This window comes from Hemicordylus capensis, chromosome 6 (genome assembly GCF_027244095.1).
Source record: "Hemicordylus capensis ecotype Gifberg chromosome 6, rHemCap1.1.pri, whole genome shotgun sequence".
Lineage (NCBI taxonomy): Eukaryota > Metazoa > Chordata > Lepidosauria > Squamata > Cordylidae > Hemicordylus > Hemicordylus capensis.
Genome location: NC_069662.1, coordinates 56,478,403 through 56,499,629, shown reverse-complemented (window position 1 = coordinate 56,499,629; position 21,227 = coordinate 56,478,403). Strand labels below are relative to the sequence as shown.

The 21,227-nt window shown below is 45.5% G+C and overlaps 1 protein-coding gene across 8 annotated transcripts in view; it reads right to left on the bottom strand.

Moving 5' to 3' along the window:
• The window catches only part of LOC128329248 (leucine-rich repeat-containing protein 37A-like), an 86,149-nt gene that overhangs the window by 27,813 nt on the left and 37,109 nt on the right, over positions 1-21,227 (bottom strand). For all 8 annotated transcript variants that reach the window (XM_053260087.1, XM_053260088.1, XM_053260085.1 and 5 more), the window contains 6 exons: positions 19,495-19,613; positions 7,056-8,296; positions 4,037-4,144; positions 3,474-3,523; positions 2,900-2,936; positions 1,635-1,783 (listed from right to left, as the gene is read on the bottom strand). In XM_053260087.1, the coding sequence (XP_053116062.1) occupies positions 1,635-1,783; positions 2,900-2,936; positions 3,474-3,523; positions 4,037-4,144; positions 7,056-8,296; positions 19,495-19,613 (1,704 nt within the window). The remainder of the gene's footprint in view (positions 1-1,634; positions 1,784-2,899; positions 2,937-3,473; positions 3,524-4,036; positions 4,145-7,055; positions 8,297-19,494; positions 19,614-21,227) is intronic.

Sequence of the window (21,227 nt, the reverse complement as noted above, 5' to 3'; positions counted from 1 at the left end):
GGATTGAGGAGGGAGATGTTGACAACATCAGAACGCAACAAGCTAGCAATGATGTCATCTAGATTCTCTGTAATAAGTGAGCTCAGCCTTTTGGCCGATGAGGAGGCTAACCAAACTACTGGGTTTATTAGTCTGTATTCGGCATACTGTATTCAAGGATCCTACCCTGAGCATCTCCTGAAAGCCTGGGATGAATACCATAGGCTGAGCGAGTCTGAAAATGACCGACCAGACTTCTTTGGGGACCAACAGCTCTTCATGGTCCTGGAGTTTGAGTTTGGTGGCAGCAACCTGGAGAACATGCGGAACCGGCAGCTGAGCTCCATGGCTGCGGCTAGGAGTATCTTGCACCAGCTCACTGCTTCTCTGGCCGTGGCTGAGAAGGCGCTCCACTTTGAGCACCGTGACCTGCACTGGGGGAACGTCCTGGTCAAAAAGACCAACCTGAAGGAGTTGAGTTTTACACTGAGTGGGGAAACCCACACCTTTCCCACTCACGGCATCCTTGTGAACATCATAGACTACACCTTCTCCAGGTTGGAGAAAGACGGCCTGACCGTCTACTGCGACCTCTCCACTGACGAAGAGGTGTTCCAAGGGAGAGGGGATTATCAGTTTGACATTTACTGCAAGATGAGAGAGGAGAACGAGAACAACTGGGCTGACTACTTTCCCCACAGCAATGTCCTGTGGCTGCACTATCTCACAGACAAACTCTTGAAAGAGGTCTCTTTATAAGAACAAGGTTACAACGGCCTCCATGAGGCAGGTGCAGCAACAACTGCAGCTGTTCTTCAAAGAGGTGCTTGGCTACAGAACTGCCACAGACCTACTGAACTCAAGCACCTTTTTCCACTGACTAAGCTGGGCTTGGGGTTGCAAACTGGGAATTTTTTTTTTTAAGGTGCTTTTTGAAACCATTTTAAAAATAATTTGGGAAAGAAGGTGTTGTTTTACTCTCCAAATGTTCTGACCACCTTTTGGGATTATGCAGAAACAGAAACACTTTTTTCTTTCAATTGTATTGGCTTATGTTTTAATGGATTTCAGCCTCAATGCGTTTTCCCCAAAAACCTGTGAATTCAACATTTAAAAGTGTTTGTTTGAAAACATTTTAATCTAAGCCAGGGTTTCTTGGCCTTGGGCCCCCAGATGTAGTTGGATTACAATTTCCAGAATCCCCGGCCACAAAAGCCATGGGGATTCTGGGAGTTGTAGTCCAACGATGTCTGAGGGGGCCAGGGTTAAGAAACCCTGACCTAACCTTTTCATTTGTTTTTAGCGTCTTGAAGTTTTCTTGCTTATTTTGAAAAACATTTCCAGGTCTTTATATCTTACAGTGTTTATGGCTTAAATAGCGGCTTATACAACAAATCTGTTGTATTGTTTTTATGGCTGTTTTTATATGTTTTTAGCTTGATTTTTTAATTGCTTTTTATTGTATGTTTTAATTTTTGTAAACCGCCTTGGGGTTGTTTTTTTAACGAAAGGCAGTATAGAAATGTAAAAATAAATAAATAAATAAATAAAATAAAAATGAAGGATAGTGATTCTGAAGGAAAGGGCTAGTGTAGGAGCAAAGATGAGATGTTATGCAACCCATGCAGATCTGAGAATATTCCTTTCATTTATACCTTGCCCAGCTGAATATATCCTCATCTTCTGAGGATTCTTCGTCATGCATTTTGTCCACCATGCTCTTTTTCTGTGCGTCATCCAGAGGCTGGTACATATCCTTGAGCCAAAGAGGCTTATCAAGCACTGAAGAACCTGCACTGTAAGACTGAGCAGAAGAAGGGGATGTGTCAGTGGGTCACAACAAACCAACTTCAGGCTTTGGGGTTGATATCATGCCATTATTTAGAGGTTTTCTAGATGATCGTAAAATATGCTACAAACAGAGCTTGCAAAATAACCTGAGAGTTTACAGAGAATCCAGAGCCTCCCACAGATTGTTGCGTTTTTCTTCTGGGATCTGATGGGGAGGTCACATGGGAAGAAGGTTGCTGGTGCGATTTTCACTGCGCCGCCTGCTGGCCACCTCTTGCTTCTCGTTATTAACCCACCCCTTTTCAAATTTATTTTCTGGTGAATGTGAGCTAATCACAAAAAACAAGGAGTGGCCAACAGGGGGGTGCAGCAAAAATTGCACCAAGGGCCTTCTTCCCATGTGACCTCCCCATCAGATCCCAGGAGAAAAAGCAGCACCAATCTTGGGGAGGGTCTGGATTCTCTGTAAACTCTTGGCTTGTATTTATCCACTAATTCTATATAGCATCTTTTACTGCCGTCTAGAAAACATCCTAGATATATTATAGTAATGCCCACCATTCTTCACATTAGAATGCTAAAAGGAAGAACTCAGAATGGGGCCATATAGATGAAGAAACGTGGCTATGTGGGCAGGAGGAGAAGTCTTAATCGCTGGGACAAGAAGCAGGTTTAGTTCTCATCACAAAATAGTTTAGAAATGCACAAAAAAAGCACTTTCACAGAAAAGTGAATAGAAGGTAGCCTCCTACAGAGAAAGGTAAAGTGAGGAATACTGCTGTGGTGAAGACAAAAATCTCTATTTCTAAAATTTCTGTTTGGCTACTTGAAAATCATATGAGGGACAGTGAAGGGAAATTTACATGGTGTAGAGTTGTTGGTTTTTTATATCAATAACTTGCAAAATCAGATCAAATAACTTGCAAAATTAGATCTCAATCTATTTAGGGCATCAGGAACATTTCTACAGTATTCATTGATTTTTTTGAGAGAACCCCCTCCCCCCCCCAAATTTTAGGCAAATGAGGGGAAATTTGCATGGGAAACTTTTTCAGATAAATTTCCAACAAACATTTCCAGAAAATCCATATCTCTGTTGATGACTAGAGAACATAAGCTATCTCCTTACCTGTTCTGCACCTTTCTTTTTTCTGCCCAGAAAGGTCCTTTGAAGAAGAATAAAAAGAAGAAATTAACACCCAGGCCTGATCATTTGCCTTGGAATGCTTGGAGATGGAGGAGGGAGAGAATGGAACAAACTGACACGTTATCTCAAAGAAATTGGTGATATGTGTTTTTTAGTGGTAGTCACAGTTGGTGTACCAATTTTGCCCATACATGAAAAAAGTTGTGCAAATTGCGCACATGGGATAGATTTGTACACTGAAATGTCAAAAATGGAGAAGGCATAATGACAACAGGAGGAGAGGTTTTAGAATATGAAGGCTGGGGAGTGTGTGGTTAGATGAATAACATGGCCAGAGGCTTATGCAGCACACAGAAGCTCTGCCCATTGAACACTGGAGGATTTGGCAGACACTGTTTGCATACTTTCAACTTTTCATCCACTGCCTTAATGGCTAAATAATTGTTTTGGTTTTTTTAGCATGGAAGTGGACACCGAAATCCTGCGCTTGAGACCGGGTCCTGTGTGTAGAATCCCAAGAATCACAGAAGACCAGGCATTCCTGAGCAAGGGTTACCGTTTTTCTTGAGGGGTGCCATCCTTAGCTGCAGAACGCTGCGAGCAGATCTGTTTGTCAAGACAAAGAGAGGGAAGACCATGAGCAACCAACCACCACATAAAGATTTCTTGCATCTGGCCAGAGCCAATGATTTGGGTGGGAAACCAAGACATTGGTTGGTTAGCATTCCTATAATTATAGTCCTCCTAAAAAAGAGAGGTGTTGGAGCTCATTGTTGCTTGGATCTCCCGACTCTAATCCCTGTTGTGAGGAAATGCCTGTGGTTAGTCAGGGGTAAGGGAATGACACTGAACGTGCTCAGAGTCCCTACTGTCTTTGCACGCTTCAGATCTGAGCTCTGGGATTAGAAACAGCAGCTGAGTCCACCAGAGGTTGAGGCAGGATGAACTCTGGCTCAATTTAAAGCTCTCTACAAAGCATGAGTATTTGGCATATCCAATGTGATAGTAGTTCTTCCTCAGCTGGAGGGGACCGTGTCTTTGGGGGACATTCGCTTCCCATCCCAAGCCCTTGGATATGGCAGTTAATAACTCCAACTTAAAAATGCATTTTTAGCTTACCTCAATCAAGCAAATTACTGAAATGATAATCATTATCACTGCAGTCACTGAAATAGCAAACAACAGCTTTTTGCCATAGCCAGATTCTGGGATTCCCTGGCTTGGAGTCTGCAAGGTGAGACAAAGAGAAGGAAAATGGAAAATAGGCTTTTTTGTGTTTCTGCTTTTAGTCCCCACAGAATAAAAAAACACCACTTGTATTGCTCTCTATTGAGCTTGCTCTCTTATGGACATATGCAATTGTCTTATACCAAGTCAAACATTGGTCCATTCAGCCCAGTACTGTCTACTCCATTTTACAGCTGCTCTCAGCCCTGAAGCCTTAACTAAGATGCTAGAGATTAAACCTGAGCTCTCCTGAATGCAAGACATGGGGAATTGCCAAACAGAGAACCACTCTATTTGAAAATTGAAGTTCACACAATTTCTCCACAGGGTGATCTGACGAGTTTGTTGGTCATTGTGAACTTTCACAGCATTACCTGCTGACCATTTGCTACCAATCCATGATGGGAATCAAGTCTTTTGAGACCATCACAGATTGGCAGCAAATGGTCAGCAGATGGCGCTGTGAAATTGTGTGATGGTTAGTGACATCATCTGAATGCATCATGGAGAAGTGGTAAGAACCTCCATTTTCAAACAGAGCATTTCTTCATCTGGAAACACCCATGATCTGCCACTCAGCCACGTGGTTCCTCTCAGATGCAGCCACAGGATGTTTGCAGGCCCTAGAGAATGAACTTTTTGGCCTCTGTTTTCCTTATTAAATGTCATAACGTATAATTAAGAATCTTCTTTGCTCCAGCACCACAATTTGTAATCTGCACCTGAGCTCCTCTGTTTCTGCTAATTTCCTGTTGCTGTTGTTTAATTTTAATTTGTTTCACTTCATCATCCATTAGTTTCTATGTTGCTATGTTGTAAAAACAAGTATACAAGAAGGAGGCTAAAGATTTACATTCCTTCTTAAAATAGCTCTCAAACCAAAGTTCAAAAGCAAATACTGAACATTTGCAAAATTCTACAATCCAGGATAAAGATAGATGTTAGATTTTTTTTTCTGATTCCAGAGAGCTGAAAGTGGTATGATTGAGCCATTGTCGTTCATGCTTTGCAAAGTCATTTTTATGGCACAGTGTCTTCTTTGGTCAAATAGGTTCTGCAGGAGTTTATAGTTCAAGGTGCAAAAATCACCCCCATTCAAGGGAGGTACGTGTGAGTGTGAGAAAGGGAGAGCAAATGAGAGAGAGAGCATGAGAGCACACAGGCAATGTAGATTCTTCATTCCACCTTGAGTTTTCTTCGAAACCATATTATCAGCTTTCTAGTATGAGCAAAAACCTCATTCCACTCTACTTTGTCCCTTTCAACCCAGATCAACCTGACTCTGCCTCTCCTTGCCTTTGATTTCTTGCTTCTTTACATGCTGTGGCCCTTGGCTGCAGGCCATATCCACAGATGCTGATCCCTTGAGCCAATTTGCACCTACCCAGTCACAGCTGAGTGGCCCACTAACCACTTTCAGCCATTTTCCAGGAAGGAGTCAAACCAAAACTCAACCTGAACTGAAAAACTAGCTCAGAATTTTGTTCAGTGTTCCAAAACTGAACTTTCTTGCTTGCCTTGAACTGGAGCCAAACCCTTTATCACAAAAAGTGGTAACTAGTTTATTTATTTAACATATTTCTATACTGCCCCAAACTTGTGTTTCTGGGTGGTTTACAATTAAAGTCATTTAGAAATTAAATTAAATTATATCAATTAAACAATTAAAATAATTTAAACATTAAAATCATTAACATTAAAATTATTTAAAATCCCACATTAAAAATATTAAAACTATAAATCTAATTAAAAGCTTTGGTGAAAAAATATGTCTTCAGTGACTTTTTAAAAGTTTCCAGAGATGTGGAGGCTCTTATTTCAACAAAAGTCTCTTAGTTTAAAAAAAAAAAGTGGCAAAATAATGTGGTTCAAAACAACCTATTTAATTGTATGGTAAATGTTTTGTTTTTCTGTTCTTTTAATCCTGTTCCATGTATTTTGTTGGTAGAAACCATTAACAGAATTGAAAAATAATTCATTTAAAAATATATTAGGGTCATTCACACAACCACTGGGGCAGGGGATGGGGAGGGCGACTCTCCATTCCCTCCCAGCCTCACCATTTATCTGCCTGCCCACATAGTTGACACTGCAATGAGCAACGTAGCAATCTGGAGGCTGGGGAAGCCAAGCCTGGCCTCCAGAATCCCACAATGCAGCACCACATGAGCAGCACTGTGCATTGAGAAACCCTAGAGGCTGGGTTGTTCCTTCCCTTGGTGTCTATCATTAAAATGGTTGCCAGCAGCCTGAAAGGTGCTACCAGCACATGACCAGATGATGAGGGTGCATGTACACCTTCTTACTTCACCTGGACTACCCGGTCGAGGAGTGCCGGAATTGGGACCGATCCTGGCAGTTCTCATGAGCAGCTGTGACCCGGTAGGGCTGCACTAGCATGGCTAGAGCTGGTCATGAGAATGACCTCATTGTTTCTCAAGTGAAATGGATATCATGGTACTTATTTTACAGATACAAGTAAAAGTTTGATGTTATTATTCTGCATGAGAGTTTGACATTATTCTGCATGTAATATAGTTTGATATTATTCTGCAAGAGATATATTCTGCAAAAGAATTTGATATTTTCTGCATGAAATATATTTAAATTCATTAAAAACTAATTCAAATTGTCTGAATCGGTTACCAAACCACTTTTTAAAGGCAGTGTCTAAATCAGAACTGTGTTTATTGAAATTGAAAAGAAAGCATGAACGACAACCCAAATGTTTAATGAGTTGACTCTATGCTTTCAAGAAGCCAGTGCCAGGTGAACTCCCATTGCCTCCCATTGTCCACACCCAGTGAGCAGCTTTGGAGCCACATCCAGGTCAGCTGATTGTTGCCCAAGCTCCCAACAACCCATTAGTAGGCTTGACAACCCCTCAGGCTTGACAAGGTTTGCCTCTTACCTCAGGTGTCCCCAGTTTTCTTGGACTTCCTGTGGTCAAGTTGGAGACATTCTTCACAGACAAGAAGTATGACTTCCACGGGGCAGAAGTATCCTTGACGTTTTCTCTCTCACTGAAGAGTTTCATGAGGAGACCTGTTCTGGAGATTAGCTTAGCACAGGCCAGCTGGACCTTGAACTCTGTGCAGTCCATTTTGAGGATACGGAGTGTGTGGGATATGAGGTTCCTCACTGGTGTGTTTGGGATAAGGGGCGATAGCCGCTTGTTCAGCTCAGCTTCAAAAAGGTCCCCTTGAAGCAAGTAGTCATCATCAGTGGGCAAGATGTTCAGCTTGTGATGAGCAGTGGTCTTCACTTCATGATGCTCCCAGTGTGTCTCATGGGACAATGTTATGTCAGGGGAGATTTCATTTAAGGAGGCCTCTGTGTCATCTCCTGGGATTTGGGGTGCCTCTGCATTATCTCCTGGGATTTGGGGCACACCACCTTCCTGAGTTCCATGCATGAGCTGGTTGAGCAGCGCTTCCTTTGCCATTAATGGTGCATTCTCTGATGTCTGCTCTGAGTTTCCTTCACTAGGTTCATTTTGGGAAGAGCCGAACGTACCCTCCAGCAGCGAACTCTGACTAGTGGTGCTAGTGGTAGTAGTGGTGGTAGTAGTGGTGGTGGTAGTGGTGGTAGTAGTTGTGGTGGTAGTGGTACTGGGAGCCGCTGTTTCTTCCTCATGCAGAGAGCGGTTTTGCTGGCTTGACTCATTGACATGTTTCAGAATGATAAGTACTCGGCCAGTCAAGTCAGCAGCGTCATTATCTACCATGATGGAAGCTGTCAACAAGGGGAAGCTAGTTGTGGACTGCATAACAGACCGCTTCCAAGCAGACCGGTGTGCTACTTGGCGAGGTCCCCCTTGCCTGCCCCTTTTATCTTCTGTAACTTGTTCTCTGAGTGCCATCTGTAGCAAATTGGCCAGCATGTACAGCTTTTTCAGTTCAGTCTTGTCATTCCACTTGATTTGCAGGACCTCTTCAGGTTTCAGCTTACCTAATTCCTGGACCGATTTCAAAAGGTGTGGGTTGAGTTCACCTAAACTGGTGTTTCTCTGGCTCACAGTGACCTTCATTGTTATGTTGCTGTGTAAAAGTTTCTCAGGCACAATGTTCAATATACCGCTGGCATTCAGCTTCCTGATTTCCAACGCCTTCATTACTTCTTTTTGCATCTTATTCAAAGCCTCATCTTTCTCTGCTCAGAAACAAGAAGAAAGGAACAGTATCATCCAATGTCAAGAGGCACTTGATGCTCAGATTAGCAAGTTGCAAAAAGAGAAGTTGTAAAGGAACAAATGTATTAGTGCATATCATCCTGTCGATTACATGCAGAGCAAGGATGCACCAGTTAGCAAGAAAGCAAACTAACAGGATTTCCCAACAAATTGCATCGGTGCAGCAGGGAAGCTGCAATTTTTGATGTCCCTCCCCCTTCCTCAGGAAGTCCTCTGTGACACCCAGAAATATGTCCCTGAGAATAGCACAGCCCTCGGGGACATGTTTTCAGGTGGCACAGAGGGAAAGACATCAAAAACTGCAGTTTCCCCACTGCAGTTAGTTGGGAAGTTCTGTTAGGCTGCTCTCTTGCTGCACTGGGGAAGCTTTGCTCTATGTGTCAGCTAGTCAGTGCAGCAAATCATCCTGGATTTTTGGATGGTCAACCGATCTGCAAGGGAGGAAGAAGCTGTGGAACTAGTTTGCCTGGTCTAAGTGGCGGTGGGATTTAGGGTACAAAGAGAGCTGGAAACAATATGAATATATGAAGGAGGCTGCCTCATATGGAGTTGAGACCACTGGTCTATTTAGCCCAGTACTGAGTACTCTGATTAACAGATTTTCAAGATCTCAAGCAAACAGTGCTTTCCGAGACATACCATCTAAGTCAGGCTTGCTCAACTTTTGCCCCCTTGCTGTTTTTGAACTACAGCTCCCATAATCCCCCATTACAGTGGCCAATAGCCAGGGGTTATGGGAGTAGTAGGCCAACTACTACTGCAGGAGGGCTGAAGTTGAGCAGGCCTGATCTAAGTCCTTCTAACTGGAGAAGACAGGAACTGAACCTCTTGCATGTAAGCCATGTGCCCTCCCACCAAGCTGTGCCCCCCTCCCACCATGGCTGGAGTTTGGAGCTGGCTGGCAGAGATCCTAAGAGGATTATGGAGAAAAGCAGTTTTTGGTTTCAGGGTGATGTTTTGCTTTTGGGCCTGTACAAGTTACTGTACATCCAGCACTGCTTGCATCTATGTGCTTGCTTTGTGATCTCTGTGTGTACTTGCTTCTGTATCCCGTTAAGCGATCCCCAAATTCCAAGGAAGATGACATCTGTGAGAATGTCCAGGTTGCAGTCTTAGTCTGAACATAGGGTACTTTCCAGACACAATCAACTGTGCGATGCTGAAAGCTTATGCATAAGTTCAGAGTGGGTTCTTACTGATAGTACAAATGTTCCCAAAAGCTTCTGCACTGCTTTCTATGAAGATCTTATTCTCTGACTACACACTGATCAAAGACCTACCTTGCACTATTTTCTCAGCAGCACCTGCCAGCCAATGCTTGCAGTCACCACATAGTAAAAGAACGGAATGCAAGTGCTGGCCAACAGGTGGTGCTGAGAAAATAGCACAAGATAAGAAGAAGTATGTGTAGTTTCAGTAAGAATGCCCCTCCCAAGGCCTCGTGCTGCATGGAGGGTGGTTTGTCCCAGCCCTGCCCTGGCATGAGCCCTTGAAGACCTCAGATTGATCCAGGACCGTTGTGGGGGCAAGGTTTGAACAGCAGCTACTGCTGCTCCCTGTCCCAAACTATCAGTTGGTGCCGGGTTTTCAAGGAGGGAGGAGCTCGCTAATGCGGCTCCTCCACTTGATCTGAGGGAGGCCTGCCTTTGCGGCCTCGTGGATGGCTTCAGCAGCAGCTTGAAGACAGCAGCGGGGTGCAGCTTTTAGCAGCGACAGCGAGGGGCAGCTTTGCAGTGGCGGCATCGATGACGGGCCTGCAGCATCGGCGGCTCCGGAGCTCCCGGTTTTTGGGCTGCGGCCCAGTTGGGGTGGTGGTTTGGGGCACTTCTTCAGCAGTGTGGGGGTGCCACACCAGTGGGCTTTGGCCTGGCACAAAACTTAGGAGGCCGGGGAAGGGACACGTGCTTCGTTGGGCCCAGGATTGGGCCTGTGGGGGCTTGGCTGGGCAGCGGGTCTATTAGCATGGGCTGTGAGGGAGTGCATTGGCCCTGGGGGTTGATGTTTGGTGGCAGTCTGGGTGAGCCCTGGTTGGTCTGCTGTTTTTGGCTTTCATTTTGCTTTCTGCTGGCGGGACTTTGGTTGGGTGCTGGTCTCTAGGGAAGGGCGGTTGGCCTAGTGGGTTTGTTCCCCTGTCTTGTTATAATCCCTATAGATTATAATATAGATTAAATCCCGAGAGCCAGCGTGGTGTAGTGGTTAGAGTGCTGGACTAGGACCGGGGAGACCCGAGTTCAAATCCCCATTCAGCCATAAAACTAGCTGGGTGACTCTGGGCCAGTCACTTCTCTTTCAGCCTAACCTACTTCACAGGGTTGTTGTGAAAGAGGAACTCAAGTATGTAGTACACCGCTCTGGGCTCCTTGGAGGAAGAGCGGGATATAAATGTAATAATAATAATAATAATAATAATAATATAGTCCCAATCTCTGTGTTGGAAGGAGGCATGGCTCCTAAGACGGCCCGAGGGAAGACTCGGGGGCAGCCTACTCGACCCCCGCGCCAGCCTGCACCACAGCCTTCTTTCTTGGATGAGGATGATGCAGCTATGGTTCAAATCAGGGGCCACATCCAATGCATGGAGGCTTTGGAACGGACTAAGAAGAACCCTTCTGATAAGGGGGCAGGTCCTTCTGGGGTGCCCGCACAGCCTCAGAAACGCACTCGGGGTGCTGTGAAGGCTCAAGTGTTAAAATCACTTTCTGATAGGTTGGCATCTTTGGAAGGTAATTCAGCGCCTGGTGTTCCTATCAAAGATGAGGACTCATCTTTGGTGGATCCTGGTGGTATTCTAGTCCCGGTGCCCATGTATGGATCAACTCCCATTGCGCCAGCGCTGGCAGAGTCCAGCGGCGGGAGTGGTCCTCCTCCTTTGTTGCCAGGTGATCACACTACACTTTCGCCCTCTGAAGGTACCGGCCCATGGCCTGCATATCCCTGGCCATATCTTCTCTTGGGGGATGGGGCTTCAACACATTTTGGGGCCCCCTACACACACATGGCGGGGGTGGGTGGGCACAAGCTTCCCAGGTGTTTTGGCCAGCACACAGGGGGTGGCCGAGCAAGTCTGGAGGGGCACGACTGCTCCTGGTGTGCCATCTATGGTAAGTGCCACAGGGGGAGCGGGATTTTACCCCATGGGTGTTTTGCTGTCCCCTCAGCACTCCCCTTAGGGGGCTGTTGGGCTCCCCCTAGGCGATAATTTACTGCCCACCATCAAGGAGAAGATATTAAAAGGGGAGTATGTAGACATGTTCAGCCTGTTGTTTCAGGAACCAGAAGTTAAACACAAGGAGGGAGAGTCCTGTAAGGACCATGAGGTGACCAAGCGAAAGCCTATGGAGAAGACTTGGAACAATTGGCTTTCGGGTCACACCATTTTTATGGGAGTGGTTCTACGGGCTCAGCTGGCTAGGGGGTTGGCATTAGTTAGTTAAGTACTTGGACATCATTCACCAGGCAGTGTCTGATTTCGCTGGGTCTGCATGGCTGCGGTACGATGACAATTTCTGTATGCGCTCAGTTTTGGATGCTTCTTTGCCGTGGGATGTTCCTCTACAGGAATCCTGGCTCGTCATTATGTCTCATTTCTACCTCGTGAAGGGTAATAGGTCCGACAGCAGCCATTTGCTGTCTCGGCCCACTGCAGTTATGGCCCAGTCTAGTGGGGGCCATCAGTGGGTTCAACCCCACCTAGTTTGTTGGCAGTTCAATAACGGGGGCTGGTGTGCCAGGACTGCCTACAAGTTTAAGCACGCCTGCAGGCTGTGCCGGTCTAAACACCCAAGCTCCACTTGCCTCGGGGCAAGGGTATGGGGTTCGGGTCCCAGAAATTGGCCAGGGAACAGCAGAAAGGGCAATCCCCCTCTTCCCCCTGCGGGAAAAGGGCCCCAACCCAGTTAAGCTGTACATGCTGGTTGCACGACTGTGGGATAATCCTGTTTGGAGGGCTGCGGGATTTTTAGGCAAGGGGTTTTTGGATGGTTTTAGGATACCATCTGAATCCCAGCGGACCGCCTTTTTGGCGCAGAACTTGCGGTCTGTTGAGGGTATGGAAGATGTGGTTGAAAGGAAGATAGGTAAAGAGGTTGCAGCCGGTAGGGTGCTGGGGCGTTTTGACACCCCGCCGTTTCCCAAATTGTGGGTGTCCCCTTTGGGGGTGTTCCCTAAGAAGGTTCCGGGCGAGTATCGCCTTACTCATCACCTTTTGTACCCGCATGGGTCTCAGTTAACAATGGGATCCCTGACTATTTGTGCTCTGCGTTACACCTCTTTTGATGAGGCGGTGCGGGTTGTCTGCGTGTGCAGGGTAGGGGCCTTGTTGGCAAAGTGCAACATTGAGTCTGCCTTTCGCCTTTTGCCAGCTTGGGTTTTTATTTGGTGGTAAGTTTTATTTTGATAGGGTTCTTGAAATTGGTTGTTCGGTGTCCTGTGTAGCCTTTGAAGCCTTTAGCACATTTTTGGAGTGCACCTTTTTGAGGTAGCTGTGTGACCTGATGATGGCGGGCCTTTGGTCCCCTCAGCACAGAATGTGACTCATGGTGGGCATTAGGGAGGATTTAGCTGTGTGGGAGGCATTCCTCAGGGGTTTCAACGAGGTTTCTTTTTGCAGGGGCGAGCAGCTCCTGGAGGCTGAGCTCCAGGTGCACTCTGATGAGGCTGGGGGAGTAGGTTTTGGCATTTATTTTCGTCGAGGCTGATGTGCGGCCCGGTGGCTGGCAAGCTGGGTGGATGCAGGGGTCACTCAGGACCTCACCTTTTTAGAACTGTTTCCTACTGTGGTGGCAGTACACCTCTGGGCCACGGAACTCACCAACTCCACGGTACGCTTTTGTTGTGACAGCCAGGCAGTTGTGCAAGTGATCAATGCCCAGACTTCCTGGTCACAGCGGGTCATGGGTCTCCTTCGGGTTTTGTGTTGCGGTGTCTCAGTTTTAATATTCTTTTAATATTCTTTTTGTAGCTAGGCATATTCCGGGGCTATGAAATGACATCGGCAATTAAGAGATAATGTGAGAACAGTTTTGAATGTATTGGAGTATTACGAAAAACACAATGATAAACAGATAGCTATGATTTTTCTGGACGCAGAGAAAGCTTTTGATAATGTCTCCTGGCAGTTTATGTGGAGGCTATTAGATGTAATGAGAGTTGGTAACAATTTCATTAGGGCTATCAAGACGATCTATTCGGAGCAATATGCTAAAATTATTATAAATGGGGAACTATCAGACAATTGTAAAATATAAAAAGGAACTAGACAAGGATGTCCACTTTCCCCATTACTTTTTATATTAGTACTGGAAGTGCTTTGCAGAAATATTAGAGAAGATGATCAAATACAAGGCCCAAAAATTGTGAAACAGGAGTATAAACTAAGAGCCTTTGCGGATGATGTAGTGTTTTTTCTAGAAAATCCATTAGAGAAGATCGGAAGACTCTTGGAAAAAATACAACAATTTGGCCAACTGGCTGGGTTTTATATAAATAAGACTAAAACGAAGGTGTTGACAAAAAATATGGATCAGAAATCTAAGGATAGATTTTTTGAAATAAGTGAACTGAAAGTGGAGTAGAAAATTAAATACTTGGGCGTCTGGTTGACAAACAAAAATGCTTTGTTGTTTTTAAATAATTATATTAAAATATGGAATACAGTAAAAAATGACTTGCAAAGATGGTCTCGAATGAACTTATCTTTAATGGGAAGAATTTCAGTTGTGAAAATGCATGTTTTACCTAAAATGATGTTTCTTTTCCAGACTATTCCTATAATTAATATTTTAACTTGTTTTAAGCAATGGCAAAAGGACATAACCAAATTTGTTTGGCAAGGGAAAAGACCAAGAATTAATTATAAAAATTTAACAGATGCTAAAGAAAGAGGTGGTCTTACCCTGCCAGACTTAAGGTTGTATTTTGATGCTGTTTGTTTGACGTGGTTAAAAGAATGGATAACATTAAGAAATCCTAGAATACTTGATCTGGAAGGATTTGATAGAAGGTTTGGATGGCATTCATATTTGTGGTATGATAAAAGTAAAGTACATAAAGATTTCCTTAATCACTATGTAAGAAGAAGTCTAATGAGAGTGTGGGTAAAATATAAAAAATGGTTGGAACCTAAAACTCCATTATGGCTATCCCCGATTGAAGCTTTAGCACGTAGAGAGATAAATATGCAACCAGAATGGGGTACCTATAGGGATTTGTTATGTTTCCAAGAAAAGGGCTGTAAATTAAAAAACCTAATTGAAGTACAAAATTTGGTTAGTAATTGGTTTCAGTATCATCAGTCAATTGGTTTCAGTATCATTCCGTATCATGAAGTTTATAAGAAGGATCTTAAAGTTGGATTTAAGGATCAAATGTCGAGATTTGAGAAGGAGCTGTGTGAAAATGATGAAAAATTTGTTTCTAAGATGTATAGGCTGTTGCTTTTGGAGGAGACAAGAGATGAAGTGGTTAAAACGACAATGATAAAATGGGCTCAAGATGTGGGTCATAATATACAGTAGATATGGCAGCTTGGGAAAAATTATGGAAAATGGATTTAAAGTTCATTGAATGTTATACTTTAAAAGAAAATTATTATACGATGATGTACAGGTGGTATTTGAACCTAAAAAATTAGCACTAATGTATAAAAATGTTTCAAACAAATGTTGGAAATGTTGACACTGTGAAGGAATTTTTTTCCATATGTGGTGGTCCTGTAGGAAGGCAAAGGCCTTTTGGGACATGATATATAATGAGTTAAAAAAAATTGTTTAAATGACATTTCCTAAGAGACCAGAATCCTTCCTGCTGGGAATAACACAAGGAGAGTTTTCCACAAGAAATTTAACATTCTTTATGTATGCAACCACGGCGGCCAGAATAGTATATGCGCAGAAATGGAAGGATAATGAATTGCCCTCAAAAGAAGATTGGTTGATAAAAATTTTGGAATATGCTGAGATGGCAAAACTTACAGTACTGATAAGAGATAAAAACTTGGAATGTTTTAAAGAAGATTGGAAACCATTCTTATTATACCTTAAGAACTATTTTTCTAATATTGATTTTTCAACAGGGTTTGAAATTTAGTAATATTAGCAGGTTGAGTAGAGTAAAACTGAGTTTGTAAGGTATAGGATATATGTTTTGAATTACTATAGCAATGGTTGAATTGTATAGTTAGTGATTTGCGCGGATTGGTGAGCAGGAAGTCAATATTTGTTTAACTGGATGTAACAAGATTGTTAAGATATTGTAAAAATCAATAAAAAATTTAAAAGCAAAAAAAAAAAAAAGGCATATTCCGGGGCTACAAAATGACATCGCTGACGCCCTGTCTCATTTCAGGTGGACATATTCAGGGAGTTGGTGCCCGAGTCCATGCCGGATCCGGAGCCCATGCCGGAAGCCCTGTGGCGGCTTGGCAGGTAGAAGCCTGGCGGGCTATTGAGGCTTCGTTAGCACCCAGTATCAGGGTTAGCTATTCTGCCAAGGTAGCCGCTTTTCCTGTGTTTAGGCGGGGCGAGGGTTTGTCTGAGGAATGGCCTATTCCCCTTGCACATCCTACAGCTTTTGGTTCATTTACACACTGCAGGTAGGGCGATGTCAACCTTGGCAGGGTATGTATCAGCATTGTGCTTTGAGGCACAAGCCAGGGTGGTTTCTGACTGTACCGGCGATTGCCGGGTGCGTCGTATGCTCTAGGGCTGGGCTAAGGGGTCCCCTAGGTGTCCAGATCTGTGGTGGCCATTGACCTTTGAGTTGGTCGCCGTAGTGGTTGGGCATTTGCAATCAGCTTGCAGTTCAGATTGGGAGGTTGTCTTGTTCCAAGCGGCTACACTGGTCTCCATCTTTGGCGCTTTCCAGGCGAGTGAGGTCTTGCCGCGCAGTGGGCACGCATCTCGCGAGCATTGTCTCAAATTCCAAGACTTGCTTTTGAAGGACGGGGAGGTGCAGCTTCTCTTGCGGTCGTCCAAAACGGATCAGAAGGTGAGGGGGCAAGTTATTAAGCTGGCCTCTGCCAAGGACCCCGGGGTGTGCCCTATGGGTGCTATGTGGCTTTGCAGCCCAGCACAGGCAGTTGCCTCTTCGTGCACATGGATGGTGGCCCATTGACGCTGTATCAACTGTGGTCTGTGCTGAAGAGGGTGCTCTCCTCCTTGGGTGAGCCGGTGCAGGAATTCAGTCTGCACTCTTTTCAGATCGGTGCCACAACCACAGCCAGCTGTTTGGATTTCCTGGACGACAAGATTCAAAAGATTGGGCTCTGGCAATCCAAGGTTTTCTTACGTTATGTGTACTAAGGAGCCTGTGGGCCCCTGGCTGCTTGCTGGGGGCTTGGCTGCTTGCTGGGCCAGCTATTTGCACTTTGGCGCTTTATGCCCTTGTGGCTGGTTTTCAACTTATGTTTTCTTAGCAGGTGCTGGCGGAGCAGCGGCTTCAGTTCGGGTCCTTATCTGTGGCCACTAATTGGTCTTTTGGTCTTTAAAATGGGACAGCACCTCCCAGATCGGCACCCAGCTTGGGCTGGGCCAGTGGGCCAGTATTTACTGGCTGGGAATGCGGGGGATGTTATGGAACCAGTTGCTCCCGGTTGTGCGTGACCATGTAGCCAGGAGACCCCCTCCAGACGTATTGGTTATTCATTTGGGGGGAAACGACTTGAGTCAGCAGACGGGGCTCTCCATCATCCAGCAGGCCCCTTCGGACTTTGCAGTGTTGGGATCCTGGATCCCCGGGGTGCGCATTGTTTGGGTAAATTGGTTACAACACTGTGTTTGGTGTGGGGCCCGGAGTCTAAGGGGTGTGGAATGGGCCCGGCGCAAAGCATCCGTGATTATTGGGAGGATTGTGCTGGTGTCTGGAGGTGCAGTTATTGCACAGATGGGTTTGGTTTATGCCCAGCCCGTTATTTAGACCTGATGGGGTTCACCTGTCTGTGCAGGGGTGTGACATCTACCTCTCTAATTCAAGGAAGGGGCTTGGCCTAGTGTTGGAGTGTCTTGGGGCCGGGAGGTTAAGCTAGGCTAACCTCCCTGGGTGGCAGGGACAGTGTGGGCTGGGTTGTCAGGAAAAGTGGGTATTAACATCTGTGAGCACCCTTGGACAGTTGAATAGGTTGATTGGTCTATTGCTCCCTTGTGGTTTGAGCAGACCAGGGATGCTGGTGGGCCATGAAACCGGCTTCAGGACTTCACAAATCCTAGGGCTCAGTGGTCTGGGAGATGCAAAGGCCTAGAAGTGTCCAGACCCCTGAGGGGTTGACTATGAAGGGATAGAAGCAAGTTGTTTACCTGCTTCCTTCCAGAGTCAGGGTGTGTCACCCAATTAGGATGCAGGGTAGGAATGTGGAGCCAGAACCAAGTGTTGTTAAGCCCGCACTGTCAAGAGGTGGGGTGGGGTGTTTTTTCCCTCCTTTGTCCACTACTCAATTAATTAATTGATGAATAAAGTTGTGGCCCTTTATACCCAACACTTAGTGTTCATGTCTTCTTGGGCTAGGGTCTGGGAACAATCCACTTAAACTTGCACAATTTATTGCTGCTGGAAGCACCATAAATCTCCGTGTGTTTTTTAAAAAGGAAGTTTCTAGCTGTTTGAAAGTCTATAAGCAAAATCACAACAAAGAACCTTGTAGCTCCATTAACACAATGTCCTGAGAGAGAGAGAGAGCCACCTGCCATCTCTTCCCCAGTTGCTCATTCTGCCTCTCAACAGCATAGTGGGGAAGACGGTTTTCTCTCCGGGAAAAGAGAGAACAGGAGTGTGGTCAAAGGAACCAGAGAGACCAGGGCACCCAGGGCTGTAGTTTCATGGATCCTGGTCCAACAAAAGCAATACGCATGTGACTGCTGAATCAAGCAGCATGGCCAATGTGGACGGAGGTACAACATGCATAGGGATACTGAGCAGCAAAGAAACATGTGCCTTGACAGCTAGATGATTAGGCAATCAATCACAGGGAGCTTGACAGTCTCCACACAACTAAGATTTGACTATGAGTTATTATTAGCAGTGATGCAGCTTATTGATTAGTAAGATCATAGGGCACTTCACACCATCGGTTTTTGGGTAGGAGATGCATCTTACACAAGTTTGGGAGCTGTGTGCACTCCCGTTGAGCAGTTGTGTGTGAGTAAAAAGCAAGTGTGGGGGGAATGATTGTCTGGGAAGCAGTAGCTGGGGAGGAGGATTTCCCCTTCCACTTTATTAAAGAGCTGGGAACAGCTGCTGGTTACCACCTAATGGCGCAGCAGGGAAATAACTTTCCTAGCGAGCATGAAGTTGCTGGCTCAAATCCCTGCTGGTATGTTTCCCAGACTATGGGAAAGACCTATATCGGGCTGCAGCAATATAGGAAGATGCTGAAAGGCATCATCTCATCCTGCGCGGGATATGGCAATGGTAAACCCCTCCTGTATTCTAGCAAAGAAAACCACATGGCTCTGTGATCACCAGGAGTCAACACTGACTCGACAGCGCAACTTTACGTTACAGCTGCAGGTTAGGATGAAGCTCTTCTGCCCAGATATTTCTTAGTAGATGATCACTCCCCGCCCCACACCTTGTTTTTTACTGACACACCATCAGTAAGTGGGAGCATGCACAGTTCCAGAACATGGGTAGGATGCTTCTCTGACCCAAGGAGTGATCATGTGAGCTGCCCTAATGTCTGTTTGCCCTTCAGTTTTTCAGTAAGTATTAACAAGTTTGTTTGCTTGTTTTAATAAGAACTTATTCTTGATCTCTGGAGTACAATTACTGGTTTGGCAATCGAATCTGAAAAATAATTAGAGTCCCAGGCAGCTGACACTCCTGAGAAAAGGATAGTAAGGGCCTCTAGAAAGTATTGCCCTTACACTTTCAGAGGTCACTCTGCACAAAACACAAGGAGGAAGGATACATATTTTGGACAAAGGGAAGGACTCCAGGAATCAAAGCAAAGGTCAAAAAATTATTTTATCTCCAAAAGGAGACATTTGCAGACCTGCTTTTATTTTTGTGCAGTTTTGGTCATTGCCATTTGAAGTGTTCTTTCTTAGTACATTCTGCCGATTAGCTCATTTTGCAACATTTTTTCCCCCCTGCTTAGAGGGAAAATTTTGAAATGCTCTTTAACATTCAAATCAATACAGAATTTCATAAACTACCGCTGGCCTACCGCAGAGAGTTTCGTTCGTGGTACATGTGTCGGTGCAGTCCAACTTAATTGTATCAGACAATACTTCAATGTCATCCTTCATACCGCAAAGACAGCAGGACATCTTGTTAGGCAAGATGCTGTGGAGGAAAAAGACAGAACTCCTCACAACTTCTTGGCATCTCTTGCAGAAGAGGACAGTAATCAGCAATACCCACACCAAATCCAGTCCTTTCAGGAGGGTGCTATGCCAACCCACACTTTTGGGCCTCTCCACGTATCGTCTTCCCCACATCTCTAAAGAAAATATTTCTAACTACAAACTACCCTATGAAGGAATATTCCCATCTCCATATACTGAAGAAGATGGAGCTGACTTTGCTGTGAGGGAGATAATTGATATCATCTTCCTCCCTTTGCTGTGAAGGAGATAATATTATCCCTTTGCTGTGAGGGATAATAATTTCTGATGAAATTATTACTTGCTGAAGAAGTATGAAGCTGCTTTATACTGTGGGAAATCCTTGGACCCTTGAGTTCAGTGCTTTCTAACTCTAACTGGCAATGGTTTTTTCAGTGCTTCAGATGGAGGTCTTTCCTAGCTCTGTTCCCTGATATTATTTTATCTGGAAATGCCAGAGAGTGAATTTGGGACCCTGCATGTGCACAGCTCTGTCATTAAGCTATGACCCCACTCCATTTCTGTTTGAGTGTTGGTGAGGGAAAGCACACAAAGGAAAAGAAGGAAAAGAAGGGAAAAAACTTTTTTTTAATGCAGTGATATTTCCAGAGAAGATAGAACTGGGAGATGTCTCAAAATGATGCCCAAAGATACTCATTACTCTAGCTAAGTGGCAGGGGCAGAGCCACCATTGGGCCAACGGGTTCAAAGAACCCGGGCCGCGCCCAATCAGGGCAATGGGGGGCCACACTTGCGGCCCCGACACTCCCCCCGCATCTGATGTCAGACGTGGGGGTGCTGGTTTAGCTCCTGAGTGAGGGCCGCGTGGCCCCCATTCAGGAGTTAAAGGGCCTCTGCGTTCACAGCGCAGCCAGGAGTGGCTCTTCCCTGCAGGTAAGAGCCGCTCCTGGCTGCGCTGCGAATGCAGTGCCAGCTGAAGTTTAACTCCCGAAGGGGCCGCACGGCCTCTTCAAGAGTGCAATGGCTGGCACTGCATTCGCAGCACGGCCTGGAGCGGCTCCGGGCCATGCCGCGAACGCAGCCTCAGCCTGAGTCTAGCTCCCGAAGGGGTCACATGGCCCCTTCGGAAGTTAAATGGCCGGCCCTGCGCCAGCCTGACTCGCTCCCAAATGAAGCTGCGGGGCGCCATTCGGAAGCCAGGCCACACACCGCACATCTGATGTCAGACGCGGGGGCGTGGCTAACCCCCGCATCTGATGTCAGATGCAGGGGGCGGGGTGAGTGGGGCTGCCGCAGCTGCCATACACAGGCTGGTGGTGGTCAGGTTCTGCCACTGCTAAGTAGTTTTCAAACTTTTTACCATCAGGGAATCTTTTCCGGTTTTTTGTCTCCTGAAGACTCCCTGCATATCTGCACCTTCCTGTGTGTTGCAGAGGATTCTGGGGAATGTTCCTGCACTCCTTCAACCCACACAGGGTGCTGGCCAGGGCTGTTGCCCTCACCATTGGTCCACACGGACTGAGCGTACAGCTTAGAACACACTCAACAGTCCTGTAGCTCCATATTTCAGTGGGAAGTTTGGTAGTGGTAGACAAGCTTCAGGCAGTGATGT